The sequence below is a fragment of the Plecotus auritus genome (genome assembly GCF_963455305.1).
Source record: "Plecotus auritus genome assembly, chromosome: 5".
Classification (NCBI taxonomy): Eukaryota; Metazoa; Chordata; class Mammalia; order Chiroptera; family Vespertilionidae; genus Plecotus; species Plecotus auritus.
In genome coordinates, this window is record NC_137776.1 from 168,809,783 (window position 1) to 168,822,567 (window position 12,785).

A 12,785-nucleotide genomic window follows, 5' to 3' on the forward strand; every position below is an offset into this window, starting at 1 on the left:
TTAGAGCAACTCTAACGTCCAGGCCTACGAGGCCAACTGTAAGTCCAAAGATATTGAAGGCCAACCCTTGCTCAAACAAAGCAGAACTGTGGCCACTGATCAATTCTACATGCATGGTCAGTTCTTTTGTTGTCCTTTACATCAAATCATCATGTAGGTTTATACTGGCCCACCTTAATTTTTTGGCTCAGTCTTCACAAACTTCATGAGCATTATGCCAAAGGTATTGAGAAGAAGGAAATAGTTTAATTCCTTTATTTTATTTTTTTTTAATATATTTTATTGATTTTTTTACAGAGAGGAAGGGAGAGGGATAGAGAGTCAGAAACATCGATGAGAGAGAAACATCGATCAGCTGCCTCCTGCACACCCCCCACTGGGGACGTGCCCGCAACCAAGGTACATGCCCTTGACCGGAATCGAACCCGGGACCCTTCAGTCCGCAGGCCGACGCTCTATCCACTGAGCCAAACCGGTTAGGGCATTCCTTTATTTTAAATGGTCAAAGTCCCAGCCCTCTCTACACAGGACATACCTGAGAGCTCGGCCTGCAGTTTGGTGAGTTGGCCCCTGAAGAGGTCTGTCTCCTTCAAGCTTTCTGTCAGCTGCATCTGCAGCTCTGTTTCTTTCTTTTGGTGAGCAGTTATTTTCAGCTGCAGGTCAGAGACCTGTGCAGTGGCTGCTGCTAACTCTTCCGTCACCTTGGCCTGAAGAGTAACAAAGTATGACGTCACTTTAAAATGGGTGTTCTTTGTCTCTAAGTGATGACCCAACCTCACACACTCTATGCTGACTGAACTGGTAGAAAGGGAGCTAAGCCCACCTTCAATCTGCACTGAACTAAAATCAGACCTTCAAATGTACCACGTGTCTGACTCAGGAATTCTCCTGAAGAAATTTGTCCTTAGGAAATACTTTGGAAGATTACAAAAATGTTGCTACAAGGATGTTTGACGTAGCATTGTATATAGTTGAAAAAGAATGAAAAAATAAAATGCTCAAAAATGGGCTTAATTAAGCAAATTAAGATACAACTACCCTGAATGGTGTTGTCCAAGAATATTAATGGCACTGGATACAGTCACAACCTATTGGTAAACATCACCAATCTGATACATGAAAAAAAGGTATTCCTACCATTTCCTAACTTTTCTACATGTATTTTTTTTTAAATAAAAAAAGGAAATTTAAAAATTTAAACTGAATGTCTTCAATGGCAATCAACTATAATTTCTCCCCTGTAGTACTGCACTACCATTAGTCCTATAATGTAAAGATCAGTCCCATGAGAGTTACTGCTTTGGGGGTTCTTAGAAAAACAGAGCTAATAAAAGAAGGGAATGCTTCAACTTTTGACTGCTTGATGTATGTTAAATGGTGCTCTGCACTAGACAAACTGAAGTAAAATAATGGTTGCAAAATCTAATCTGATGATATTCTGTGTATTAAGAGTGATAAAGAAAATGATGATTAAAAGAACGTCAATAAAAAGAAATGGTAAAAACAAGTGACAAATTCCACCTTAATTTCACCTGAACTGATGGGCTTCTGTAAAAATTAGAAATGAGCTAACAGGAAAGGCAGTAAGTGGTTGCTCTTCTCGTGACTAGTCTTGCTTTTTGGACAGCAATGTAGTCATGGGGTTGAACCATCTCTCCTGCACTATTATACTGCTACTACCATTACTGCTCTTATACTTTACATGCATTTTTACAGTTGTCTACTTTCTTATCAACAGAGTAAATTTAGTTTGTAATAAGCTGTATAATTCATAAATTACTAAGATCAGTGATTGTTTCTGAGTCAACTTATTGCAAAGTATATTACATAACAGATATCTGAATGATGGACATATTAAAATCTACTGGAAGATTTCTAGTTCTCTTCCCAATGATGGCAAAAATTCTGTTGAAAAGCAGATTGGTAATTACGTACACAGGACCACTCCTGAGCTCTACACATCCTGACCTGGGCTTTTCTCTCCCCAGTTACTTTACCTTCTCTTGTTCAGCATGCAATACTCTTGCCTGTGTGTTTTCTGTGGCTGTTTGAAGTGAGTTGTTCCTCTTCTCCATCATCAGGTTACTCTGCTCAACATACCTATGAAATAAATAGGGAAAAAGAAAACATTTATCAAGCATCAAATGTATTCCAGGTGTAACACACATTCAGTCCTCACAACATTGCTCTCTACCTTCATGAACAACAATATAAAAGCTTTTTCTTTCCCTTAGAGCTGCAATCAAGTTTGGAGTCAGGAACCTGGGTTGGAGGTGAACTGCTTTGAATTTGCATAATGAAGAGAAATTGGAAGGGTGTGTGTTGTGGTGAAAGGGGATGAGAAGGCAAAAGAGACTGGAGTAAGGCTGCAAGAGGGAAGAAAAGAAAACCCCTCCCTGCCCCCCTTCCATGTGAAAGACAAGAGACATGAAGAAGAAAAATATGGGAGAATGATTTTTTTTAAGTGAAACACTATATGCTATGACATGTATCCCTGACCCATCCTTAAATCTTCAAAAGGATCTAGAAAAATTACAAAATGCTTGGGAAATCAGTGAGGTTCTCGTTGATTAAATAGATTCAACCTACACAGAAGAGGAAGAGTTGATACTTTTCTAAGTATTAGCATCACTTTTATGGAAACTAGAGCCAGTAGGAATAAACACAATACCCAAAGCCAGGTAACAAATGAAGAGCAGAGCTGGGATTCAAACACAGGTCTGCCTTACATCACAGCCTACTTAGCTCTTTCTACTGAAACGCCTCTCAGAAAACAAGCAATAATTCACATGACAGGCAGGAAACAGAAGTAGGAGAAATACAGATAATTTGCCCTAAACAAATATGTTTCTTTAACTTGGGCATTTACAAATTAAACCCTTTTGTCCATCCTAGCTAGTGCCCCGTACCTGTCATTACCTCTGATTTCGTTCAATTAGTTCACTAATCTTGTCATTCTGTTCTTCTATCCGACTGCTCTTTTCAAGGATCTCTTGCTTCAATCTTTCATTTTCCTGGATTCAAAATGTATGATGTATATCTTAAGTTTTTAAGAGAAAAGTGCCAGATAAAAGGGAATCAACTTGGACAGCGACATTACATATTTTGAGATAAAAAAAACTTATATAATACTTAAAACAACTTATACCTGAGGGCTACAAATCACTATGCCCAATAGATTAAACATATAAATGGCTATAAAATAAAGCAAAATTCTGAAATATGCTCAGAGAGAAATGTTTCCTCCTGACTATATAGTGATGTCACTTGGAATTAAGCCATAATGGATTTTCCAGAATTTCCCACCTCAGTGTGGCATTTATCACATGCTCTCTATTTCTGGAGTGGAGGTTTTAAAGGGTAATAAGTCCTGGGAGAGAACAGGGGCAAGACTCCAGGCTATGCTCTGTTCCCGATCACCTTACCTGAATAATTCGCTGGATGTTGCTCATGATCATTCTTGTTTCCATTGTAACTGACATGCTAGGAATGAGCAAGGAATTGCCAGCACTATGCTTCTGTAACTCTTCAACCTACAAAAGGGGTGCCAGAACAACTTAGTGAGAAAGTTTTAAGTGGAGAAATATAACATACCCAAGATAGAATCACTTTTTTGAGGGGGCTGAGTTTCTAAGACAATCTCTAATATAAACTAGAGCTTTCTTCTGCGAACTGGATCCCAGTAACTATTCTCTAGGGAAATAACTACTATTAACATAGGAAACCAAGAAAGAGTTTACCTACAGCCCTAGTTGCTCCCTATTTGTACCCCGTGCTTGTATCCATTTTCAACATAGTCCCCAACCTGACAGGCACCTTGGTCATGAGGTGATCCATTTTATCAGCCACTTTGCTGACTGCCATCCGAATTTCAGTATTATGCTGTCGGGCTTCAGTCATGAGAAATGAAGCCATGTCACCAGATCCTAAACAGAAATAAGTAAAAAAGAAACTAACGAAACTGGAGTAGAGGACATTGTATGAGGAAAAGCCAACAGCTCTCTCAGCAGAGGAAAGAAAGAAACATTTCTAAATACCAGAGAATGCTGTACTGACACTTCAGGAGAAGATGTAGAGCAGACAGACCCAAAAGGCTGCTAACAATAACCAGGTTATGCTCCTGCAAAATGTACCAGGGGATACAGCCTGGTCCAAGGGCAAAAGTATGCTCACTTGCATCTGCAATAGCACTAGCAGCTCAGATTGTTTCTCCATTCTTCCAACTGCGTGCCAGGTACCAGGGATACAACAATTAATAAAACATGGTTCCTACCCCAGGCAAGCTCACAGTCTGGTGGGCAGAGACTCACATGTAAACAGATCATTACAAAAGAATGTATAAAAGGAGCACAAAGAAAAGCAAGATTCGCCCAGCTGGTGTGGCTCAGTGGTTGAGTGTCGACCTATGAACCAGGAGGTCACAGGTTCGATTCCCAGTCAGGGCACATGCCTGGGTTGCAGGCTCGATTCTCTCTCATCATAGATGTCACTGTCCCTTTCTCTTTCCCCCTTCCTCTCTGAAATCAATAAAAAAATGTATTTAAAGAAAAAAAAAAGCAAGATTAACTATTTGGTGACACACAGACACAATCATGTCTCTTGAAGGAGAGGAGGGAGGGATGGTAACTATACAGAGGAGATGACAGATTTCATGGTTTCCTGGACAGAGAAGGGACAGGGCTTCCAGACAAAGGTTGCATCCAGGAAACCCATAAATTATGTTGTAGGATATACTTGTTCTTCCAACCACTATCCTAATAGCAAAGATGATTATTACGCAAAAGACAAGCTTCAGAACAAGAAGGTAGAACACCATCCCAGCTGTTTACATTTTATTTTTTGTTTTATACACTAGACAACCACACTTGTACAAGCATACAAGATACCTGACAAGATACCTGAAAAGTTACCTAAGTAACTGTTAATAACAGTTTCCAATGGTCAGGGGGTTTTAATGATGGAGGACAGTAATTTTCACTTTTGTGTTATTCGGCCTTTTAATAAAAGTGTATTATTTTCATAATTAAAAAATTTTAATAGATTAGCTTTCACCTGAGATATTGCACATCCACAAACAGCCATCATGCTTTCTCCCAATTTCCTCCAATGTTTTGCTATTTTTAATAAATTCTACAGAGCCACACTGACAGAGGAATTAAAAAAGGGCTGGGAAAAAAATGCAAGAAACAAAACCCAGAAAGTGGAATGAGGGGTTTTATTTGGAGGGGGCGGAATGATGGAAATGTTCTAAAATTGGATTGTGGTGATGGTTGTACAACTCCATATATTTACTATAAAAATCATTGAATTATACACTTAAAATGAGTGAATTGCATGGTCTGTAAATAATACCTAGAGAAAGCTACTTTTAAAAAGATAAGAAAAAAAGGGCAGAGATCTATTGGAGTAAACCTGAAAACCAGATGGGAGGAAGGAGAGCACAGCAGAAACTACCTACCTTGAAAATGGGGAGACTGAGAGAGAGGTGCTGGGTACAAGGGCCGAACGGGTTGCAGCTGGGAGGTGACAGTTGATGCCTGGGGATAACCATAGGCTGGCATACCTGCATAGGGCTGAGAAAATGCCAAGTTACAGCTGGTTTATAAACATTTGTGCCTCTCTTTTTTCCTTACTTTATCTTTGATAGAATCAAGTGGACAAGCTGGAAGGAAACTCAAACTTATTGAAGCTGGAGATGGATGAGATCAGGTTTGTTATTAAGAATTGCAGCAGGAGCATTAGCTTTGTAACCCGGTCACTGAAGTCCTACTTAGAAAGGGAGGGAAGGGTGTCAGGTCACTCCTCAGTCCTCTGGTGATACGATTTGATTAAGTAAGAATTCACTCCTCAGCCATCAGGCCTATTGGTGGTTTAAGAAATGTTAAAACTAAGACAACTCTGCTTCATTTCCATTGAGGAAAAAGGAGAGTTGTTCACTGAGATGCCAAACTAAATCCACCAGGTTCCAAAGGATGCCTCTCTCCTGCTACCTTCAGCTTATCTGTGTAACCAAGAGCTCTATTTTCCTCTGAACCTCAGTCACCTCCAATATAAAATGAAAACAGTAACACCACTCCTTAGGATTGTTGTGTGGACGAAATGTAGTGGTATATAGGTAATGTTCCTAACAGCTAATAAGTTAAGTGTCTGGCAGATAGTAAATGCTCAACAAACAGCAGCTGTTATTTTAATGATAGTTATTATTCTTTGAATTAAAGAAATGAAGCTTATATAATTTCAGATATATAATTACCCATTAATTATATATTAAAAAATATTAGTCTCTGGGATGATAATTCTCCTTCAGGGAGTGGAGAGAAAGCAAGTGGGACTTTTTCAATTCTGATACACCTTGTCCACCAACACTCCACCCCTCCATTAAGTATCACCAAGGAAGTGAGCCCCTGTTATCATTGGGAGTATGTCTTATCCATCAAAGGTACAGGAGCAGAAGAAAGTGTCCACTATCCTGGTAAACAGTCAGCAGAGGCAGACAGGCTGCCTTCTGTAAAAACAGAAAAAACCTACTTTAAGGAATCACTTTTAGAGGACAGAGTCCAGCTGTACTTTCTATGCAGCCTCCACCCTCAACCTACAATTACTGTGCTGAGTACAGTGCAGAATCTTAGCCTATCAGCTGTCTGAAAGAAAAGAAGACAGAAGGCGTGTATCCCTCTGCTAGGCATGTGTGAAAAGGAAACAAACATGGATTGGGCCTTGACTGTGTGCCAGGCTTTGAACCAGATGCTTTGTCTGTTCTTGCACTTAATCTTTAAAACAACCCATAAGGCACATAATCTTTTGACTGGTTTAGGGATGAAAAAGTGGTGGTTCAGGAAGGGAAAAAACTATAATCTCTCATTGTAGAGAGCTGCTATTGTATGAACTGCGCAGGAAGAAGAAAAGAGACTGACTGGGACCATTATAAATTACAGATTATAAATGACATGGTTTTTAAATGTTATTACCTGAAAGGACTGGGAACTTCCAGATACAGCTGAAGAGTGGGAATCAAGAGATGCAACTTGCATTAAGGCAGCAGAGGGTGCTTGGAGTCCAGAAACAGATGGCTGAGGTGCTAAGATAAAGCAAGAGGTTTTCACCATTACCCACTCTTGCTTGTATGAGTCCAAAGTAGCACCTTACAAACCTTCGGGCTTCAGCCTTGACCACTTTCCTCACCTAATCTTTTAAAACCAATTCTACTGGAGTCTCAGCTATGGGCTAGTGCCGTGGTCGGCAAACTGTGGCTCGCAAGCCACATGCTGCTCTTTGGCCCCTTGAGTGTGGCTCTTCCACAAAATACAACGGCCTGGGCGAGTCTATTTTGAAGAAGTGGCGTTAGAACAAGTTTAAGTTTAAAAAATTTGGCTCTCAAAAGAAATTTCAATTGTTGTACTGTTGATATTTGGCTCTGTTGACTAATGAGTTTGCCGACCACTGGGCTAGTGGAACAAAAGTGGGTGTTCTCAGGGGCTTTTGACTCAAACGGACAATCCCATCAGCTGACAGGAAGCGCAGACTTATACAGAGAGAGATACCTCATTAGCTGAGTGCATAATTCCAAAACTGTCAATGCAACACAGCAAGCAGACTCAATACACCACCAGGTCTGAAAATGCCCTACCCAGGGATGAACTGACAAGTTTTACATTCTAGTCCAATTCTCAGTACTAAAACGATGCAGCCTAACAATATAAAGAATAGTGATAAGCTGAAACCGGTTTGGCTCAGTGGATAGAGCGTCGGCCTGTGGACTGAAGGGTCCCGGATTTGATTCCGGTCAAGGGCATGTACCTTGGTTGCGGGCACATCCCCAGTGGGAGGTGTGCAGGAGGCAGCTGATCGATGTTTCTCTCTCATCGATGTTTCTAGCTCTCTATCCCTCTCCCTTCCTCTCTGTAAAATATCAATAAAATATATTTTTAAAAAAAGAAAAAAAAAAAGAATAGTGATGATAACTTTGGTGCCGACCCAATTCAAGGCCAGAGTCACAGAGGCTTCCTTACCGTGTGTGGTAACCTGTGGTAGCACTGGCTGGGCAGGCTGAAGAGAGGGCTGAATGGATGGAGTCGGCATGGGTTGTCCAGCTCCTCGCAGAGCGTTGACTTCCTGAAACAGACACCAGCGTTTTCGTTATTATGTATGAGTCCTTAGCTGAAGACTAAGGCTGACTATACACCCTAACCCTGCTTACAACACAGAAGAGGAAGGAAAATCAAGCAGGAAGGCAAGAGTTTGGGGTGTGGATTGTGGGGAGAAAGCACTATATTACATAATAGAGTAAAATCCCTTCTCCCTGTAAATCTTATCAAATAATTGAATATAATTTCCTCAAACATTAAGTTTTATTATTTGAGGCAGCTAAACTGACTGCTCTCCAGAATGTATCATTTACCAAAATAGCAGTGACCTTAAGACTAACCTATTTGTTCCCACAGAAGAGGGGTCTCTTGCAAGGAAACCCAGGGAATAATCCAGCCTCTTCATTCCTACTAAATAATCTCCATAGATCTGAAGGTACTCAATGAAAACAGATACACCAGGATTCACTGCATCTCGTTACCATAATGTTTTGGGGATAATATGCTTTTAGGAGTGTTTTCCCCCATTCTTTCTGTTCATAAAAATCAAAGCACTGTTGTTCTCTACTATAACTCTAAACAAAGTTATCTTACAAACATCTTCCTTAGAGAAGGCAAAGAAAAACCTGAGGCACAATGTATAGTGACTGTGACCTGCTTTGCTACACAAGGTCTGAAATCTCATTCTTTTACTTTGATGCTTCCTCTTGTTCCTGACATACTCAGAAATGTATTATGCACTTCTAGAAAAGCATCCCACTTTACATCACTATAGCTCTAAATTAACCTAAATGTCTAACAACAGAGTGAACGGAATTATGACAAATCAATATAATAGAGCACTGGGTTGCCTTTAAAGATAATAATGCTTTGCTTTATTTACCTTATATTATTGATATTAACATAAATGTTTATGACATGACACTAAGTTAAAAAATCAGGTTACACAGCAATATATACAGAAGAATGCTCTTTTTATCAAATATGTTTCTTCTTTCTTTATAATTCAAATTATTCTATAATGAATAAGTAACACTTGAAATTTTTAGTAAGAATATGATCTCGTCCAAATTTCATTTCCATAGACCAGATAAAAATCAATCCTATGACAACAGAAATCTCTCCTTTAAGTGTTAAATCTACTTATCACTTATCCAAAAAGAGATAAAACAAAGTTATAAAAAATAAAACTATTTTGGAAAATTTTTCTTAGGAGTATGACCTTTTCTATGTTTTACATCAAAAAATAAAAATAAAAAAATCAATCTCTATTAAGCATTTCAATTGAAAAAGGATGGTCTCATCAATAAAGAACCAACCAATGAGAAAAGAATTAAAATTAAGATATTTCATATCATACAATTTTAAGATGGGTTAAAATTTTAGATCTAAATGTAAAATAATATTTCTTTAAAACACATGTGATTGGGAAAGCTTTCTAATCATAAAGGAAAAAAGCTGATTTGATTGCAACAAAATTCTTGAACTTCAAAAAAAAAAAATCACACCACATACAATGCCAGAAGACACAACAGTGTTATCTTTAGTATAGATAACATCAGTGGGAAGACCACCATTTCCCAAGAGGGCCTGAACATTCAATCAACAAATACTAGTTGAGCATCTTTCATGAGTTGGGCATCATGATGCTTAGAGTGATTTTTACTGGCAATAGAGTTTCTAGTGGAAGGCTAAATTACCTACTTAAAATGCCCAGTTCTTGTGGCAGATGTATGAAATTACTTCCATTTCTCAGAGGAACTGCTATCATAATAGAAACACATGTACCAATAACAACCTATATCATTTTGAATACAAACTCTCTAAATAATGATTCTGGGTTAGAGGCAGAAAAAGCAATAATTTCAACCAAAGGAATAGATGATAGCAACTTCTGCACTAGTCATTCTAATACAGTCAGGGGAACATACTTCAATTTCTGAGTCATTGGAATCCAGCTGTGGTGGAAAGATGGGCAGCATGGGCTGGCCCATTTTAGCCATCCGAGAGATCAACTTGGCCTTGACTGTATCAGGATTCTAAAAAGACAGGAAAGTCATAAAAATCACTGTTATCAAGGTTCATTACCTTCAGTTAACTCTATGTCTTTGGCTCTTGTATCATACTCAACAAGTCCCCCTGACATATCTAGTTGAAATCATCTCTTCTAGAAAACGAGAACATTTTCTGGCCTAGAAACATACAAGGGTCATACATAATAATAAGAGTAAAAATAATTTCCTATATGTTTGTATTAGACAAAGTGGTTTCATATGTATTACTTCATTTCAATCAAGTCTCCCCACCAGGTCACTCCTCAGTCCTCAGTTAATTATTCTCATTTTACAGATGAAAAATAAAGTAGAGATTAAAGGAAGGAGGCATTTTAGATGATTGTACCCTCTCAAAAGTCCGGGGAAAATTCAGTAGGTAGATATTCAGAAGATATGTGGGGAGAGAAGAAAACAGGAGCTCTTTGTTCTAAATTCGGGTTCATTTAACTATGACTTGGCACTGACTACTTATTAGTGTAGTAACCCTGACTACACACTAGCCCCTGTACTAGAAGCATATGCATCCATTAACTGGTCCAAAGTACAGCCTTCAGTGGAGAGTACATAAGATGATCTATTGAGCACAGAAAGAAATTATCATAACCTCTATTTTTAAATTATTTTAAAGCTACAGTAAACAAGATAATATACCTGTTTACAAGGATTGACAGAACTTTATTATATAATTCGTAAACAGACATGGACTGAGAGTATGTGCTCATTTTTTCCTTAACTGATGGAGATGCATAATAAAAAAATGTTGTCTCTGTCAAGAGAAGACTTCATACAATAGAATACTATTATCCTAGAGACAAAATAAGAATGAGAAAACTTTGTATACACTAATATGAAAAGATATCGTTATATATATTATAATACGTAAAAAGCAAGGTAGATAATATATACTACGCTATTTTTTGTGAAAGAAGGGAAGAGAAATAAAACACATATTCAAATCTGTTTGCATCTGCATAAAAAAAAATTGAAAGAATATATAAGAAACTAATACAAGCAGTTACCTAAGAGGTGTGAGATGGAATGAGTGGTGAGATGCGAGCAGGGGTAGAAATCAGTCTTCTCAATGTATATCTTGTTATATTGTTTTGCTAACTATACTATTTGAATGTAATTACTTATTCAAAACAAAAAATAAAAATTTAAATGTAAAAAAGAGAAAGATGGTTAATTTTATGTTATGTGAATTTTGCCTCAATTTAAAAAAAGTTTTTAAAAAGAAAGGCAGGAGATCACTAGTGTACTAAAGGTTACTGAAACTTAGAAATAGTTGACAAAAGTAGCCATGTTTAGAAAGCACAATAGAACCAATACTGGACAATTTTTTGTGATCGTTTAAAAATCTAAAATTATATTTGTTTTTCAGTTTTCTTCTGATTCTTTGGCTGAATTAGGAGATCACTTTTACACATATCAGATCAATTATTTGCTTAATAATTCCTGCTTTGGGCTGAATATAAACGAGCAAACTAGGGTTAGAGAGAAATTACTTATCAATTTCACTCCACACAATCATCTTGTTTCCAAATATGGTAGATGAAGGTCACAGAACTTTAGAACTTGAAGTACTTTAGTTATCATCTCATCCACATGTAGCAAACTCAGATGCCATCACAAACCAGGCAGGGCAGCAGTAAACTAGTGTACATCCTCCTTCAAGATATTCAAATCCAAATTTTACTATAACAGTGTGTTGATCTTATCTTACATTTGGGGAAACACAGAGGCCAGTGTCCTGTTCAAAGTCAACTAGCTGGTGAATTAGTACAGAATTCCTCTGAGAGAATGAAAATATGTAGACATGTAGTGTAATTACAATAATAATAAGTCAATGTTAGGCACTTTTACAATATGCCAGACATAATACTAAAAACTCCATAGGCATTATTTCATGTAAACCTCATAAAAATCTCTTGAGAGATTATTGAAGTCCTACTATAAGTAGGCTCTGAGCTTAGTGTTTTACAAACATATATCTAATCGTTACAAGAACTCTATAAGGAAGCTGTGAGAATTATTTGCATTTTAATAATAAAGAAGCTGAGGATCAGAGAAGCTAGGTAACTTTCTGGAGGCCACATGATTTGAAGAATAAAGATTTGAACCCAGGTCTGTCTATGCAGAAGTAAGGGGAAATGAAGAGACTAACCATTGACTTCCAGCTACATTTATAGTTCTCAACATTTTCTTATCTTTACCCATACATGAAAACTTTTCAGCAAACTGGGGGTGAGGGAAGACAGATTCATATACTCACTGTATTGACTGTAAGCTGTTCACTGAGGGAATTAGATTTGATACGAAGAGCCGGCTCCCTGAAAGCAAATAGAACATATCCTGAGATGAAAACAAAATCCATAACCACGAGTCTAAATTATACTGATAAACAAATTGTTTTTGAAAATGTTTGCCAATTTAATAGCTGTAAAACAAAAATTTAACTCTTTAGTTTGCTTAATCTCTAAAAGCTAGGGAAGATGAGTAATTTTCTATCCAAATGCTTATTCACATTTTTTTCCTTCAATATGCAGTTTGTGATTATGCCTTTTAACCAACTGTATTCCAGGGTTTAGCAGGCATTCTTAAAGATCTGGGTTAGTGCTTTTACAGACTGTGAGTATTAATCCTTTGT

The 12,785-nt window shown here is 37.7% G+C and overlaps 1 protein-coding gene across 8 annotated transcripts in view; it reads right to left on the minus strand.

The window, feature by feature from the left end:
- The window catches only part of FKBP15 (FKBP prolyl isomerase family member 15), a 50,350-nt gene that overhangs the window by 13,856 nt on the left and 23,709 nt on the right, over positions 1 to 12,785 (minus strand). For 5 of the 8 annotated variants that reach the window (XR_013960660.1, XM_080669511.1, XM_080669512.1 and 2 more), the window contains exons 11-20: positions 12,411 to 12,468; positions 10,016 to 10,123; positions 8,010 to 8,112; positions 6,969 to 7,078; positions 5,459 to 5,573; positions 3,817 to 3,926; positions 3,426 to 3,533; positions 2,920 to 3,014; positions 1,998 to 2,100; positions 536 to 707 (exon numbers count right to left, since the gene is read on the minus strand). Coding sequence is in view for 7 of the 8 variants with exons in the window: in XM_080669511.1 (XP_080525637.1) it covers positions 536 to 707; positions 1,998 to 2,100; positions 2,920 to 3,014; positions 3,426 to 3,533; positions 3,817 to 3,926; positions 5,459 to 5,573; positions 6,969 to 7,078; positions 8,010 to 8,112; positions 10,016 to 10,123; positions 12,411 to 12,468 (1,082 nt within the window). In the remaining variant the exon portion in view is untranslated. The remainder of the gene's footprint in view (positions 1 to 535; positions 708 to 1,997; positions 2,101 to 2,919; positions 3,015 to 3,425; positions 3,534 to 3,816; positions 3,927 to 5,458; positions 5,574 to 6,968; positions 7,079 to 8,009; positions 8,113 to 10,015; positions 10,124 to 12,410; positions 12,469 to 12,785) is intronic. The other 3 variants (XM_080669514.1, XM_080669513.1, XM_080669509.1) reach the window with 1 other exon arrangement.